This window comes from Palaemon carinicauda, chromosome 14 (genome assembly GCF_036898095.1).
Source record: "Palaemon carinicauda isolate YSFRI2023 chromosome 14, ASM3689809v2, whole genome shotgun sequence".
Taxonomy (NCBI): domain Eukaryota; kingdom Metazoa; phylum Arthropoda; class Malacostraca; order Decapoda; family Palaemonidae; genus Palaemon; species Palaemon carinicauda.
The window spans coordinates 9,182,606-9,201,074 of NC_090738.1; the positions used below are offsets into that span (position 1 = coordinate 9,182,606).

Consider the following 18,469-nt stretch of genomic DNA (forward strand, 5'->3'; position numbering starts at 1 on the left):
CTCCGCCCAGGCATGTCTCTCCTAGGTGCGCGCTTCTCAGAATTTCTGCCTTAGGTTTGCCTACTCTTCAAGCAAGCCTATCAGACAGTGCTCCTTACAGGTTTGCTGGCCCAGAATGACCATGTCTTCTGGCATGTCTTTCAAGGCGCAAACTTCACCAAGCTTACATGATTTAAATGCGTCTCAGATACGCGCTTTCTATAATCACGTCCCCTAGACGCTCTATCCCCGATTATTCATCTCTGCAAGCAGTTCTGCCAAACGCAAGTATTACTAAGCTTGCAGATGCTCATTCCTCATGGGTGTGCCTCCCAGGTGTGCTATCACAAGGTTATTTTCACTGAAAGCATGTATGCCAGACATGCTTCCTCCTAGACAGAAGCATTATACAGGATGCCCGTGCTCTTCTCATGATGCGTTCTTCCTATGTATCTGTCACTCATAAAGCAGGGCTCCCATCCACTAGAAAAGCATAGTTGTCTGATACAAGGCAGAGGAAATACTTTCGGACATGGGAGGCTCTTCCTTCCCCTCTTCAACAAAACTCTACAGTTGCAACCTTGACACTAGGTTGCTCAGCAGGTCGTCATTCAGCAGTTCCAGTTGTCTGGTGTGGAAGTCACAGCCATGCCTGTCATGCAAGCGGGGCTCTTAGATTGTCCACTGGTCAGGTACAATCAGCTACCTAGCCAACATTCTCCTAAGTGAGCATAGCAAGATGTAGACCCTTAAGGACATTGTCCTGACGGGAGCTAGGTCCGAGAAGGTCTTAGTTTACGTACTCGTCTTTGAAGGAGCCGTCTCTCTTCCCACCAGCAGAGCTAGAGACGACAGCAGGAAAATAGAGGAAGGATGCTCAAGACTATCCCGTAGAATTCAGTGCCTTTTCAACAGCCTCATTCCTCCACATCAGATCAGAGCAAAGCAAGATGCCCAGCCATCCCAGCTCTGAAATCCAGCTTAGAGAGGCAGTACCTGCCCTGAACAATCCATCCTCTAGAATGCTCTAATACAGTCTTCTCTGCCTGTGAGAACCAGGGTTGCTGTAGAGGGAGAGAGGAAAGGCAAAAGAAAACATCTTCGTTAGGAAGGGTGTTCCCCACCTCACCATCAGTGGGGGGGTTGCCATCAAGCCAAATAAAGGTGGTGATGGTGATTCCACAGTGCAAAGAGAGGGACAGTGGAGGCCCCTCGATCCCGTTAACTCCAACCGTACATCAGCTCTCCTCCTTCCACTGATGACATCGTCATCCTATCGCCAGGGGTCAGCAGGAGATCTTACCCTACAAACGGAAGTTTGAGTCATATTGGAGAATGTCACTCACATCGACGACAGTTCCCAAGTCTTCTTCAGTTGACTCTAACTTGAAAGGAGTGCATCTGGAGACTTGTCAACCTACTCTCCCCAGTCTGCTACGCCAGCCTCATGCCACAATCCATAGTGCAGCGGGATCTCTTCAAGTTTACGAGTGGAGGCTAGCTAGCATCTCCTCTTGGAGAAAGGCTTTTCCTGAGACTGTGCAACAGATGTCTGGATACCTCTGCAGATCCTTGGCAGCAGTTTACCTGGCCAAGTGGGCCATCTTTTATGCTTGGTGTCATGGGGGGTGTCTATCCTTGGTTCCTTTAATCTCCAATATTTTTGCTCTTCCTTCACAAGGAGGAACTTTTCTCCATTTCAGCAGTATTATTCTGCCTTAAGCCAAGTCTTTGGACTAAAGGGAATGGAGAATGGACATTCTTCTTTGAAGGAACTTTTAATGCTCATATGAAGGTTTGGGAAGACCTGTCCTCCAGTTGGGATGAGTCCTCCATTGTGGAATGTTGTTAAGGTATTACTGTATGTTCTTGAAGGGGCACCCTTTGAACCAATGAGATAAACCACAGACACCTTACCCTGAAAATGGGTTTCCTGTTCACCTTAGTTCCAGCTAAATGAGTCGGTGCGCTCCATGGTCTCTCATTCAAATTCACCCATTCAACGAGGAGGAGGCTGGCCTTGCTGCCCTTTTCCTCACTGCGTAACTAAAACTCAAAACATTTCGTTGCCTGGTTTTATCTTTTCAGATTATGAACCTTGGGGATGTACCTGATGATCTTGATTAACTGTTGTTGTCCTGTGAGAGAACAGAGATGCTATTTCATAGGAGAAGGACCATTAGACCTTGCCTGCAACATCTCTTTTAGGAGCATGGAAAGATCGAAAGAAGATATCCAAGGACCATCAGAGAAAGGGCTTCTAGTAGAACAGTATTGACGAGACTAATCCTCTGCGGGCAAAACTCTTGGATAAGGCATTAGAAGAGGAGTGTCTACAACAGTGGGTTGATTGATTGATTTAAGGTTTTCAGGCATCCTGACTACAACAGTGGGCCTCCTCGGGAACATCTGTCTTGAAGTCCTAAGGGATCCAAACTCTCACTGAAATAAAAGACTCCCCTCGAGAGGAAGACACTCAAATTTTCTAAGGGAAATGGGAAAGCCTCCCTACCATGAGAATTGTCAAGGTAAAGGCACAGAGGTCGATGAGAGAAGGAGAAGGGAAGTCTTAGTGTTAACCTAGAGGCCGAGGCTAAGCAGTTTCAAGGATGATTCCATGGGCACTGAAGACTGCTTCCCCAAGGATGACCAATCAACTAGAGAAAGGTCTTGAAGGCCAGTCTCATGATTGCCAGGCAGGGACAAAACCAAAAGACTATGAACACACACTTTCCACAACAAGCCCTTGGTTTCAGTCGAAGCTTCTGTAGGAACTCGGGTGAAGAAACACTTTTTAAATTCGATGGTGCTAAACATTCAAAAAAAGCCCCTTCAAAATTTACACTCCATAAAAAACGCTGGCAAAAGTGATAAAGCAAAATTAAATATGCCAAAACATCAGCCAGCAAGAAAGTTTGTTCTAACTGACTGCCGAAATCTAAGTGATTTGCCAGTGAGCCCGTGATGAAAACATTGCCTCCCAGCAACCAATAGGTGTAGCTACTTGCCAGAAGTTTACACCTCGTTATCTGCCACATTCCAGGTTTGCCGTTATCTATTCTCTTAAGTAAAGGATGATCATTTGTATTCATGAAGGAACAAGTGTCCTTTCAAAATCCATGTGATGCAGAGCCTAATCCATTCAAGACTTCTAAAATATAATCAGTTTGGTTATCATGGTTATTCCATTAGGGAACTCCCACTCTCTGCCTGTTTCATCCGAAGTAGCAACCCCAAAAAATGTTAATTAGCATGTGTGCTTCATTTCTATAAGAGTAGTGCTATAAATTCAGAATCGTGACTATACCATTAATCAAGAATTACAAATGGCATTAAAAGTTTTCTCAGAAGCGAGCCAATAAGAATGATTGTTACCAGACACTTCCCTCTCCTAAAACTTTCCCTTTCTGCTACCCTGGTGAATTTAGGATATTCAAACAAAAAGATGTACTACTGAAAACTGAATTACTACCCTAAAACCTACCATATAAATCTGCATTAAGAAAAAATTGTAATCTCTACAATGTCTAATTATTATAACCCATAACATATTTCAAACAAAAAGATGATAAAATCCCATTTTATTCATTTTTTTTTATTTCAGACTTGGGTTAGAAGACTGGTTTAAACTATCACAGACCTGCTGTAGAAGGGTTATTTAAGATATAAAAATTCAGGATTGTATTAATTGCTTATACGTGATGCAGTTGACAAATTATCCTTTCCACTCATTTCATGACATTTAGGTTAAAATATTTTATTACTTGATCCAAGTTGTAATGGATCTTTACAATTTGACACTAAATATTATTTACATAACATTAAAACTTAACTACAACTTTAAAATGATAAAAACACATTAAAACGTCTTTGAAATCTGAAAAAATACTAATTACAAAAAATATTTGTATTATATCGAAACAAAATCTGATAAGAGAACTTGATAGATATCTCAAAGGTTAAAAATTTTAGGCATACTACAAGAAACCTAAAGCTCTAAGAACCATCTCTACCTCATGTGAAGCAAGTGGAGCTTCGGTATCTGAAGCATGCTCGCGTTCAGCTGAAGACTGCCGTGGGCTTCTCACATTCACGGGCAAGGTCCCATAAGATCGACCTCTCTCAAATGGCGGCGGTGCTGAGGATTAAAGGAAGTCAGTATATAAATCTCCTGCCTACTCGCTATTCACAATTCTTATTCCATCCCCTTCCTAGGTGTTTATATGTAAGGTAAACTAGTATGTATTCATGGTTTCATATAAATCTCCCATGTTATTGAAATTGCAATAAATGCCGTAAAAACAAAGAGTAAAAATCAGACTAAAGAAAAAACTATCTAATTTGCATCCACATACCTTTTTCTCTATCTGCATGCAATGCAAGACTAGCAGGAAGGTAAGAGATTGGTATCCTGTAAGCCCAGTGTTCAGGCTCTCCTCCCTCGCTGCAGCTAGTGCTGATGATGTTGGCATCACTTCTCCTCTGTAAAGAATAATAAATATTAAGGCCTCTATGTTAAAACAATAGAATAGTTAACCCTTTTACCCCCATGGACGTACCGGTACGTCCTTGCAAAAAAATGCTTTAAAATTTTTTTTTTCATATTTTTGATCATTTGTTTTAGAAACTACGGGCATTTTCCAAGAGAATGAGACCAACCTAACCTCTCTATGACAAAAATTAAGGCTGTTAGAGCAATTAAAAAAAATATACTGCAAAATGTGCTGGGAAAAAAATAACCCCTTGGGGGTTAAGGGTTGGAAATTTCCAAATAGCCTGGGGGTAAAAGGGTTAATGGTAAGGCATTTATGTTAAAATAATGAGAAAATTAGTTTTACAAAACTTTTACCTGATAAAATAAGATGTATGCATCGGGGTTTACCACTTGATCTTCGGACGTAACTTCTACCTTACTGTCATCAAAATTGTACCACTTGTTATCAGCAGTATTTTTACACATGGCTGAAAATATAAATCAAAATAAAGAAAAATATTCACTAAAAAAATATAATAATATTCATCAAAATAGTCCAAACCGAACAACTTGTGGATAATGATATTAACTTTTAAGTCATTAAATATTTCAAATGTAAATTATCTTTTTCACTCTCTACCATTCTATGGCTTTAAAAATTGGATTACAGTAGGCCTATATACATTAGAGCGATAATTACCCCTACCAATATTTAATTTCTCTCACATCAATATCCATTAACTTTAAAGCAATTACAGTACAGGTAAATTAAAACTAACTTTTCATCTTGAATTTGTTAAAAAAAAAAGTAAAAATCCTAGCCATATAGACTGTTGTCATTTATGTAGGTTTACCTATTACTGTTTTACTACTAACAAAATTGAGGAAATCCTGTGGGTCTAGAAACATTGTATGGTTGCCCTCTGTTCCCACTTGCACTGGGTAGGCGTGTAGAAGCCTGCGGCTCAATAACCACTTTAGTCTTAGTTAAGACTTGCGGGGTGAATTAGACAGAAAATATAAATACAATACAGTACTGTAAAAGACTTAGGTTTATATAGCTAAGAAAATAAAATTTACTTTAAAAATTTGTACTTTGTTCCTATGCGAGTAAAAACCCACGTCATTTATATGGGAGTCTTTCTTAGATGGGAGGAAGTCTTTATGTAACAATGTTAGGGCGTCTGTCTGACCTAGGAGAAAAAAAAAAATAGACTGTCATGACCAGTTTTAACGAGGCAAGATCATGATGTCTGCCTCAGAAATTGGTGGTAATTGTTAGAGCAACGACCTGACAGGTTTGAGTATTGTGTAAGAATAATTTCTTAATATCTTTATATAGTATATATACATAATGTAACAGTGATCTTCTTACCTTCATAGGTACTCCCAAAGAAGGGAGGCTCCGACAAGAGGAAGGAAGGCACTTTCATTCTACTCTCATATCACACTTAAGCTGACAATAACTGATGATGTGACATGTTAAATGTCCTGCTGAGGAATAGGTTTAAATCATCAGCAGGGCAACTATTACCAGACCTAAGGAGAATGTGTATCTAAAGATCAATCTTTTAAAAAATCAGCTGTCATGATGGTCATGTCTTCTCCAGACCCCAGCACTAAGAACCTGTGCCACAGAGTGGTTTTTGCAGAAAGCTAAGGCTGTGGCACTATCACAAAAGTCATGAACCTTGGGAGGACCCCAGTCAACGCTTGACACCAGAAAGGGATGGTGTTTTTGATTACTCCCTTCTTGTTTCAACCTATACTTACAAACAAGTTAGGGACAAAAGGACAAAAAGGTTGTCTTCTTTAGATAAAGATGGACTGTCCTTACAGGACAAAGTAACAGACTGTCCAGATCATCAGTAATCTTGACTGCTGAAATTGTAAAGGAGTCTACTCCTTCACTGATGGATTTTGGCTATTAGCTATGAATTCTGGCACATAAAAAAAGATCTTACAACCCCTGGAGTGTGACAACAAGTGAGAGAGACCATATAGTTTGCTCACTCTCTTTGATGATGCTAGAGCTAAGAGGAACACTGTTTTCAATGTTAGATCTATGTCTGATGCCCTGTTAAGGGTTTTGTAAGGTGCTAACTTTAGGGACCTTAGAACCTTTAACACTCCCAAAGGTGGCTTGAGTTCCCAAATTGGGCATGACTGCTCAAAGCTTCTGATTAAACCCGTAAATTCCCACAAGAAGGAGAGGTCAATTCCCTTCAGTCTGAAAACCTGACTTAAGGCTGAGCCTTTTACCACTGTGACTAAGAAAAGATTCTTCTGAAGAAAAACTAAATTTTGCAATCAGTGGTACAGTATAGTGGCCTCGAGTGGAGTAATGTTCATTTTACGACACCAGTCACATTAAAGTCATTACTTTGCCTGATAGACCACTGGGAAGTTATCCTGAAAGTTGCTCCTCTTAAAGCCTTTCTCAGAGTTGCTGGATAATCTCTAGTATTATTATTATTAAATGCTAAGCTACAACCCTAGTTGGAAAAGCAAGATGCTATAAGCTCAGGGGCTCCAACAGGGAAAATAGCCCAGTGAGGAAAGGAAACAACGAAAAATAAAATATTTTAAGAACAGCAAAATCATTGAAATAATTATTTCCTATATAAACAATAAAAACTAACAAAACAAGAGGAAGAGAAACTAGATAGAACAGTGAGCCCAAGTGTACCCCCAAGCAAGAGAACTCTACCCTAAGACAGTGACACCATGGTACAGAGGCTATGGCACTAATCAAGACTAGAGGACAATGGTTTGATTTTGGAGTGTCCTTCTCCTAGAAGAGCTGCTTACCATAGCTAAAGAGCCTCTTCTACCCTTACCAAGAGGAGAGTAGCCACTGAACAATTAGTTTAGTAGTTAACCCATTGGGAGAAAAAGAATTACTTGGTAATCTCAGTGTTGTCAGGTGTATGAGGGCAGAGGAGAATCTGAAATGAATAGGCCAGACTATTCGGTGTCTGTAGGCAAAGGGAAAGAACCGTAACGAGAGAGAAAGATCTGGCCAGTCAAAGGACCCAATAACTCTCTAGCGGTAGTATCTCAACGGGCGGTTGGTGCCCTGGCCAACCTACTACCTAGCTATGAAGAGACAGGTACTGTACACTAGTGAGCTGCTTTGTGAAGCTTTTTCACGCGAGGCTGACGTAGAAGGTTTGGCCAATCTTAAAGTTCTCTTGGAATTTCTATGAGATCTAAAGGTACGGGTACCAATGCACTTGTAACCACCTTGGTGCAAATAGCGTTACTCTTAGATTCTACGACAGCCTGATCTTATTCAAGACACGATGGATCAGGCAGAATGGGAGAAATACATAGTTGTCCATTCTAACCCATGGGTGTTGGAAAGTGGCTTCCATTACTGCTGCTGGGTCTGGAACTGGAGAACAATACACTGGTGGTTTGTTGTTCAGATGTGTGGCAACCTTACAAAGTCCAGAGACTCTTCACCAGTATAGGTCTTAAAGACCATTCTGAACCAACTATCATCCCTAGACAGCTCAGATTGTCTGCTATCACATTCTTTTTCCTCATGATGAATTGGGCTGCGAGATGAAAGGTAATTTACTTGTGCCAAGTTTTGCATCCATACAGCCAAGTGGCTGAGGAGGCAAGATACCAAGTCCCTGCTTATTGACATATGTCACTACGGTCATGTTGTCGTTCATTAACTCTACTGAGTGACCTTTGATCATCTTTGTAAAGTGGAGTATCACCCGACATACTACCTTTAGTAACAGATAATCTATGTGGAATGACTTGTCCTCCTGTGACCATAGTCCTGAGATTTGTTCCTTCCTCATATGGGCTCCCCATCCTTGGCGAGAAGCATCTGAAAAGATTAGAAAGTCTGGAGTTGGAACCTGTGAAAGTGATCTGGCTACGAGATTCTCCTCACATCTCGAGCCGATGAGGAGTCTGATGTTTGTGACCTTAGCTCTTTAGTGCCCATTGTGCTAAGGGACAATTTATCTTGCCATAAGGGTACCAGCTTCTCTAGGAAGGCAAGGTGACCCAGTAGTTTCTGCCAGATGTGAGCTGGAAAGAAATACTTCTTGAGAAAAGATATTGCAATCTATCTTAATTGCTGGACTCTGTTTGCAGATGGAAATAGTTGTACTCTGGCTGAGACCGTATCTATGTCCATGCCCATGTACAGTAGACAAAACTGTGTCGTCTCAACTTTTTGTAATCTAGCCATATTCCCAGGTCGCATCATTATTCGAGAAGTTCCTTCTGTGGAGGATAAGCTGTAATTGTTCAGGTATTGCAGTAGCCTTATGCTCATGGAGAGACTAGAGTGGATTGGCAAGTGAACACCTGTGGGGCTGTTGACATGCCAAAGCACAACACTTTGAACTCGTAAGTTCTTTCTCTGAAAACGAGACACAGGTATTTCCTTGATCCCAGATGGACTGGGATCTGGAAATATGCATCCTGTAAATCTATGGTCAGCATGAAGTCTTTCTTTTTGATGGGTTGTATCACTGTGCTGGGGGTCTCCATCTGAACCAAGTTTGAAGCACAAACTGGTTCAAGTGAGAAACTTCTATGACCGGTCTCCAACCTCCAGGGAATTTCTGCACAAGGAAGAGGTTACTATAGAAACCCAAAATTCTGTCAAAGACTTCCTCCATTGCTTCCTACTCCAGCATCAGTGATATCTCTTTCTCCAAGAGCAGAAGTTTTTGGGATCCAATCATATACAATGGTGGGATCGTCGGAGTCTGAGTTAATGAAGGGCGACATCTCGAGAACGAGACATGACACTGAGCGAAAAACTAATACAACCCAGGGATTTGCCCCAAAGAACAGCCAACTTGTCCAGCGACGATGCAGGCATTCCCCTACAGGTGGTATATTGGGGGCTCTGACAAGGGTTCTGACTGTCTTTTATACTGTTGAATGTTGTTTGATTCTGGCAACAGACGAGGAGGAGGAGCTTGTTTAAAGGAGAAGGCATTGGCATTTGCCGAGAAGACGCTGGGAATCTAGATGCTGAAGCTCCTTTCAGGAAGGATGTTTGGTGGGTTCACTCACATTTCTCCACTGCCACTGCTGCTTCTGCTGGTGGGAAAAGGAGTACGATGATCCATTATGCTAGATTTACTTAAGTTAAAAAGAATTTCTATGAGTCTTGAGCCTCGAGATCTTTGTACTTACTGGGTCTCTCCTCTTTAACACGCAGTTGCCCCCAGATAAAGGCCGTCTGATAAAGTACAAACTCAAATGCTTTTGCCCTGATCTGACAAGGTCTTCATACTATTTCCTTGTATCAGGAACAGTGAGACTTTCTGATACTGCAAAGTATGAGACTGCTTATTAGTCGACTCAGGAGCAAACCTGAAAAGTAGACATAGCTACTGCCTTCATGTTTTGCAGTGCTGTGGCAGAAAAGGAGGCAGGAAGGTATGCTTATCCCACTGATATTCCCTATACCTGAGAGCAGAATAATATGGGGGAATCAGATCTCTGTCTTTTAAGGGACTGTTGTTTCCAATAGGCAGAAGGGGAGGATATGTGAGGAAACGGCGGGTAGGGTTCTGCAACCCTTTCTTTTCATGTGGAATCAATTGATTTACTTATAAATTGGAAAATCCTTAATTTTAGGATTGGATCCAAAGAAGGATTTGCTATTTTCTTCTCTGGGCATACTGTATCTGAAAAACAATGAACCGATCTAGTCAGTGATGAGTTTGTCTCAATCACGCTGGGCGTGTTGTTGACATTCTTGGAACGACGGCTGTGTATTGTTAGCGGCGTGTTCAGCTTCCGCATTAACTGTGGGACACGTACTTGTAGCTGTGTGTTCAGGCGGAGTACGTGATCCCGCTTGTGCCTTCCTGTTTTGTGCCATAATTGGTGGATGATTTTCTATACCTGTCTGGGGAAAAGGATGCATTACACCTGTAAGACTAATCTTTCTGCTGTTTTTGCACTTTACCTCAACGTGAGGAATCCGGAAGTGTTGATGCCTTTCCAGGGGAAGCATTAACAACTTACCTTTCAGGCATTACTGGCAGGCCCAACTCAATATGGGATCTCACTGAAAAATAATATATCTCTTCTAGAGTCATACAGGGTGAAGATACCTGATGCCTCTTAGCCGAATGGTATGTAAACCATACTGGTGTGTCATTAGCAGGTAAATGATCTACATTAACTAGAGAAATCTGCATCATGGAGGGGAAGTCTTTATTATTCTACATGTGAAATACAAAGCTGTTCCCCGAAGCTAAACACACTCATAGGTGGGGATGAGGACCTGTTACAATTTACAAAATCTGGAGATATCAACAGTTCTTGTAATGAATCTTGCTCTGGTGCTCTGGTTGGTCAAGTGCCGAAACTAGAGGGTCATAATTACTTTGAGTATTCTCCACCTCACTGAGCACAATTGGAGATAACTCCTCTACAAATTCCTGTTTGATCAAATAGCCGCCATCCTTTGTTACTGACGTTTCTGGGAACTCCAATAACGAAGGGTAGGACGGGAAATTCAGGATGCGTAAGAGAAGGTTTCTATTTCTTGCCCTCTTAGGAGAAAGAAGCAGAGGGGAACAGTCTGTTTTTGCCTTCTTTTCACAACAGCCACTTAAATTTCTTCCATTGGGAACATGACCATTTTCTACAAATCTCACAAAGGGAAGTCATAGAACATCTCTTACCTCAACATCTAAGACATAAAGAATGGAGATCTACCTCCACCCTTCTCATGAGAAGCACTCAAGATCACATGGAACTGGAAGAAAAAGCACAAAAACACAACATGGACAGCGGTCGTACAGACATCTGTTCGTCACAAAGACCAAGGGTATAGTGATTATTGAGCCATTGGTTCCTACATGTCTACCTAACGCAAGTGGGAACAGAGGGCAGCCATACAATATTACCAGACCCACAAGATTTCTTTAAATTTTGCCGTAGCAATTCAGTACTGTAAACCCACATGACGAGTTTGTATTCACGTAGAAACAAACTACTGTATACATTTAGTTCTTGAATGTAAGTACCTTTACATTGTAACTTGTAGTAATCGAACGTTTAGGTTTTGAAATATTTTCCAAGTTTTGAAATTTTATCTAAACTGTGAAACTTTTTTAATTGTTTAGGTTTAGCCAAGAACAACATTAATGAAAATTGGAAAATGTTTCTTTCTATTTTGGGCATTTGGTATATGGACCTACTTCAGGACTTGGAAACTTTAAAATCAAATTAAGGAAAGGAAATTCTTACATTTATAAAAAGACAAAGCTGGATACTGCATACACCAGTTTTTCTGACCAGTTAGTTTTTATGGTTTAAATATTGTAATATTCCCAAAACGATGGAAAATGGATCCCTAAAATTCTTTTCAACACTTAACATTTTAGTCACTGATACAATTTAATGACCCTCAACTGGTTAGTAAGGAAATAAACAGCTCTACTGAGGACACACCTGTATAATGTCCACCTTGCATGTCTTTTCCATGATGATTCACAACTGCATGCAAATCATACACATTGTACTCATTGTACGGTATTAACCGCTTTGGTCTTTTCCACGGAGACCAGACTCCTCCAAGGACGCTATTGTCAACTCCAACCTGGGATATGGCGCTGCTAGATCTACTAGCCACGTGTTCAGATATGTCAAATCCCAGCAGGGGAAATCTGACAGTTGTGGACAGTTTTGAAGAATTGGTTTGAAGGGTTCCCTGAAATTGGTTTTATAATATTAAATTACAGTACCTTTACATTGTATATATGCTATCAAAAAAAATTTCACCCTTCTCATTTATTAAACTTGAAAACTGCTACTTCCTTATGGCATCTATAAAAACAAACATTAAATAAAAACACTGTTGAAGTCAAGCAATACTGGTGGTATAATCAGAATAATAAAAGAGGGTTACAAACAGTAGAGTACTCACCTGTCTGAACCTTTTCAGGTGCAAAACCAGAATCTGGGGTGCGGACCACAGCATTAACCTTTTCACTACCTGCTGCTTGCGATTACAAGTTGGGCAGTGCCATGCGTCTCCACATCCTAACTTCTCAGCTGATGTATGAAGCTAAAAATTTGGCAAAAGCAAAAAATCATTAAAAAATATGTATAACATCACCAATAAATTCAATACATATCAGACAATGAAGGTAAAATAGGTATCCTTTCTGTAACCTGCTAGCCAGCCTTCAATGAGACCAACCCAAATTCAGTGTATACAAATATTGTACCAAAATTCTCACCTGCAAACATTGGTGCAATGATACTGTAGCACCTTGAAGAGGGTTTTCCTTTAATTCCTTCACACTTGAATGTTCTTCCACATGATCCACATCATCAACAATATACCTGGGTAATATTTAGACAAGAATTAGAATTTCACACATGTAAAAATATTGAGAATCCAAAATATGTGTTGACTAACTTTTAAGTCATAAATCAAATTATTTCTATGATTCTCCCATGGTGTTCATACTACCTCTTCTCCAGAAATCCAGTTTAATCAAAACTTACCTGTAAATTCTAAAAATTTTCCCATTTTCTTTCACTTCAATAAATATACGCCTTTAACAAAGTAATAGAACCTTCAAGAAGTGGGAGGTAAAAAGCCCAGGGTCGTAGCTACGTCAGATACCTTTGTCTTTAGTTATCTCTGGCAACTGGACACAGTCACATGCTCTTCAGTTAGTTTACATATTGTGCATTAAGATGTCTTCCATATTTTAGCTATCAATTATTGCCTGGAATGTGCTTCGCAATTAATTTTGGGACAAAATGAAATTAGCTGTTAGTTCAGGGGAAAAGGCAGGAAAGACTAAGCTAGTTGATTATAGTGGGGATGACAACGATTATGACCCTTTGGACAACACAAGTTCAACCATCTTTAGTAGTAATGAGCTTCCGACTCCCACAACTCCCACCCATAACGTAAGCAAAACGTTTTACCAGTAATGCAAATTGTTGACAAACGAGATTTGTGTTTTCTTATTTTATTCTTTTTTCCTCAACTATCATTGCTACATAATAATATCCCCTTAATGTTTCATATATCTCATATTAGTATTGTTCATTGTTTTTATGAGTAAATGTTAGCATATTGTCATTATTTCCATTTATTGCCATTATACGCAGTATTTGTCACGTTCTTACAAATGCAGTCTCTATTTCCAAGCCCGTGAAATACCCAAAACAGGAATGATCCAGTTCTTAGTGACAGTCACACACAAGGTGGAATGACAGACGAATGAAAAAACCTTACATCTAAGCAGCTAAATTTAAATTACATGTCTGTCAATGAGTGAAAAAAACCTCGCGTCTCTCTCTCTCTCTCTCTCTCTCTCTCTTTTCTTTTTGGCTTATAAACCTTATATTATACATTATAGAATACAGTACTTCTTGTGTCAAAGGAAGAAAAATGGATATTTTCATTAGTTCTTTATAACGTTAAGTCATTATTACTGAGGAGTAGTTTTACATCTTTTGCCGGCTATTTATCATGGAATGATTACAGAATAACATACAGTAGTCACTTCAAATAATATAGTTTTTTGCACAAAATCACAGTTTTACCATTATTTTAGAGAAAATTATATAAATCAAATTTCTGAAAAATTAATCTATAATGACTTCACAATGAATGGAAAAAATATTTTTGTTGTTTAGAGTTAAATACAATGGAAAATAAAGCAAACTTGAAAAATTATTCTGTAATCAGCAGTACAACAAATAAACATGAAAATGTAGGTTATAGATTCTGTTAGCAAGTATATCCGATGGTGAGAAATCACAAATATAGTTTGAGTAGTGGATCCGCAGCCTTGTAGTAAAGGGGTTAACACAGAGGTGGGCTACTCTTTGTACAATTACCTGACCCCTTCTTGGATTGAGATTTAGTAACTAGTCTTGATCCAATCACTGTGCCTAATAAAAGAAATTCTCTAAATTCAAGTTATGCAAGTTTTTTTAATGAAAGAGATACTGTATTATTTGTAGGTAACCAGATGGGAAGTGTAATTGGCCAATTTTCCTTTGCAAATCCTATTATGGGGTTATTCTAATCTCACAGAAGACAAATATGATGAACATCAAGATTTGGATGTAATTTTAGATTACCTGACTTGCTTGGATAAAACGGTGATTAAAAAGAAGAAAACAGATATGAACATCTCTGATAGGCTTAGTATCATAAGAACAAAATAAAAATCAATTTAAACTCCTACACTGGGACCTGTGTTAGAAGGAGTTAGCACTGATAAAGTAGTTGCTCAAGTAAAAAATAAAACTCAAATAGATGTCCTAAAGTTGGTTTTTAGAAATACCCAACCTTCCAATTACGGGTTACGTTTCTTAAACTCGAGGAAACGAGGAGGCCCTTTCATTCAAAAGATAATACAACAGAATTCTGTTACAGTAGACATTCCAGAAGGATTGCTAACCGATCTTGGAAACCTTATCGTAGAATGGTATGACGGCCTTTGCAACCCAAGTCCAGTAGGGGAGGACTGTCCCACGTCTTCCTCATTTGGGAAAGACAGCAACTTGAAAAAAAGGGGACTACCAAATACCGTTAACAACCAACCTACCTTTATCAAAGGAACTGGTCCTCTATCCAAGGGATTTCACCAATCAGCAAAAACTGAGAAAAATGTGATAAACGAGTTCATAAATTCTTCCCTGGGGTTCTACGACAAATTATTCCTAATCCCCAAAAAGCTCAGGAGGTTGGAGACCAGTTCTAGATGACTCGGTACTCAATAAATTCCTAGTGTTTGCAAAGTTCTCCATGGAAATACCTTCCATGGTTCTGAAAGTGTTCAATAAAAAGATTGGATGTTATCAATAGGCCTCTCAGGTACATATTTAGGGAAATACCTTCGCTTTGTCAATAGATCAAAGGTGTATTAGTTCTAGTGCCTACGTTTCAGGCTCAGAACAGACCCACAGGTGTTCACCAGAATGATGGCCCCCTTTCAAATTGAAGTTACTGGGACTGGATGATTGGCTAATTTCAAGAGATTCAATTGGAGATGATTTGATTTCAATAAGTATGTTACTCAGGTAGTTGGATTGTTTTGCGGTCTTGGTCAATGTCGAAAAGTCACTCCTGGATCCATGAGTCTATACTTAAGAATGATAATAGCAACAGTTCCCTTTCAGCTTTTTCCAGCAGAGAAGAGGACAATTCCTTACTTCTTTTGCTATAAAGATTCAAAACATCAAAAACACATATCATTCTAAGTGGAGATGAGGCATCTAGGATCCATGGCCTCCAAAGAGAAATTGTCCCTCTGGGTCATCTGAAGATGAGGGTTTTTACAATTTTACTTTGATTCATGAACAAGACGACCAATCTAGACACAGTAACTATCCCGCCGGTGGTGAAACAACTTGACTGACTGAATTGGTTGGACTATCGCAATTGCTTGTCACAAGGAGTCTCTTTGGAGTTTACAATCCCAGACCTATCTCTGTTCAAAGACACATCACAGGAAGGGTCTGGAGCAATTCTGGACCATTCACATCTCTCAGGGAAATGAACCCCGCACATTGACAAAGCTACACATCAACTACCTAGAGTTACTAGCAATATTCAAGACTTCAAGATCAGGAAACAATAACAGAAAGGAAGACAGTGTCGGTGTTACAATCCTTGGTGAATCGAATCAGGTTCTTTAAAATTGATTAATTAAATTAGGATAAATCAACAACCACCAAGAGAAAAAAGGAATATAGAAAGAAAACTCGCAAAAGAAAATATAATTTTATTTACAACTAGTCAAAGATCAGTTTCTTGATTGAGTACTTGGGAAGCTCAGAATTGAACAAAGAAAATCATCTGATTAAACTACACTTCAGCAAATAGGGGAACAGCCAAGAAACCAGATAAATAATGGTACTCTTCACAGCAGATCTTGAAGATTCAGGAACGTAGAATTTTCAGGTCTGGGCGCTTCGTGGTTGGTAATGACGACAGGGGTCAACTAGTTTTGACATCACGGACAAGTTGCCGTAAGGCTGGTCACATCTGCTTTCTGGTCCTTACGTTCTCTCTTGGTCCTTCTCTCGTTCTCCTTCCGTCCTCTTGATCTTTGAAGTTTATATACCCCTGTATGGGAGGGGCTAACTATGGACAATTCCATATAAGAAAATTTTCTCCTTTCTTCATCCTCATTGGTTTTCCTTAAAACCATGCCTCTTTGATCACATCTTCCCGAACGCTCTGCTGGTGCAATCATGATCCATATGGCGCTATAATTGAAGCGAGACGTGTTTACTTTCCGTTAATGTATGTTTCGGCGACAACAGACTCCCCTTATGCTATGGGTCCTTCCAAAATGCTGGCTCCTCGAATTGCTACAACAGACGACCCTTATGCCCCAGGTCTGCTGATCTAGGTACATCTAATTCATGACTTGACCTCAATCAACGGCAGAGACAGTTTCTGGTAAACACTAGCGGGACCTCTTCTCTCTGTTTTTTAAGAGTAGAAACTTTACATGTTTTAGCATCCTTTTCTATATTATTCTATCTACCCATGACAGTCGGGAACCAAGGGGTACAAGATTGCCTACCCTGTATGGGATAGCAGACAAACTTATCAAGGACGAGTCTAAGTGGAATCACTCTCCTTCAGGATATAACTCTAGAAATCAAATGTACAGGCAACCAGTTAAGCAAAAAGAATCAGATTGTACCAAATAAATGGACTCTAAATCCCTTGATTTGTTAAGAGATTTGGAAGTGGTGGGGTCAACTGAGCGGCGAGCGTAGACATTTGTCATATCACTGAACAAAAAGACAGTAGTCTTTTTTGTTCACCTGTGCCTGATCCCTTAGTTTGGTCAGTAGATGATCTATTAAAAGATTAGTTAAATCTGGATCATTACATATTTCCTCCACTTACCATCATTTGGCAGGTGCTAAGCAAGTTCAGGAGCTCTGTGAACAGCAGGATGATGCTAATAGCTCCTTTCTGGTAACAGAAGTAATGGTTCACAAATCTGTGGCCCAAGTTGTTGGAGCACCCCAGAAGGTTGCCATACAGAATGCATCAGCTCAAGAAGCCAATACTGAAGGTGATACATCCAAACCCAACCATGCTACATCTGACCGCATGTCGACTATTTACCATATATTCAGAAACAGAATTTTGAAATCCCTCTAGACTGTCTATTATACATTCTAAAAGTGTACCAATAATTCTTATCAAGACAATGGAAGGCTTATTTCAACTGGTGCAAATTTATTAACTTGTCCATGACTAGACCTAGCTATAATGCTGTTACAGTGAACCCTCGTTTATCGCGGTAGATAGGTTCCAGACGCGGGCGCGATAGGTGAAAATCCGCGAAGTAGTGACAGCATATTTACCTATTTATTTAACATGTATATTCGGACTTTTAAAACCTTCCCTTGTACGTAGTACTGTTAACAAACCACCCTTTACACCCTGTAATGTACAGAACACTTAATGCATGTACTACAGCACCCTAAACTAAAACAGGCACAAATATTAAAGGCGATTTTATATCATGTGTTTCCTAAACACCTAAAAAGCACGATAAAAAATGGCAACCAATGTTTTGTTTACGTTCATCTCTGATCATAATGAAGAAACAAACTCATTTAGTGTACACATATATGTACGTATGGTTAGTTTTTGCATCGATTATATTGATTATACAGTACTGTATGTTGATTTTTTTATTACCAATGTTTTAGTTTACGTATTTTTCTTAGGACTTCCAAATGAAATCTTTTTCTTTATGACGCCGCCTGAAACGACGGCGTGTACGCTCAGTAAACAACCACGCTCAGAACAAACAAGGCATTTAACACGCATGATGATAGTGATAAATAATGATACAGTACATACAGTATTTACAGTACAAAGCATTTACAAAATATGTTACCTTACAAATATAAATTATACAGTACTTGTACGTAGCAAAGCAGGAAAACAATTTGAGAGAGAGAGAGAGAGAGAGAGAGAGAGAGAGAGAGAGAGAT

The 18,469-nt window shown here is 39.6% G+C and overlaps 1 protein-coding gene across 2 annotated transcripts in view; it reads right to left on the bottom strand.

The window, feature by feature from the left end:
• The window catches only part of LOC137653414 (ubiquitin carboxyl-terminal hydrolase 31-like), a 159,989-nt gene that overhangs the window by 7,067 nt on the left and 134,453 nt on the right, over nt 1-18,469 (bottom strand). For both annotated transcript variants that reach the window (XM_068386779.1, XM_068386780.1), the window contains 6 exons: nt 12,703-12,808; nt 12,387-12,527; nt 11,912-12,170; nt 4,829-4,941; nt 4,335-4,461; nt 3,993-4,117 (listed from right to left, as the gene is read on the bottom strand). In XM_068386779.1, coding sequence (XP_068242880.1) covers nt 3,993-4,117; nt 4,335-4,461; nt 4,829-4,941; nt 11,912-12,170; nt 12,387-12,527; nt 12,703-12,808 — 871 coding nt within the window. The remainder of the gene's footprint in view (nt 1-3,992; nt 4,118-4,334; nt 4,462-4,828; nt 4,942-11,911; nt 12,171-12,386; nt 12,528-12,702; nt 12,809-18,469) is intronic.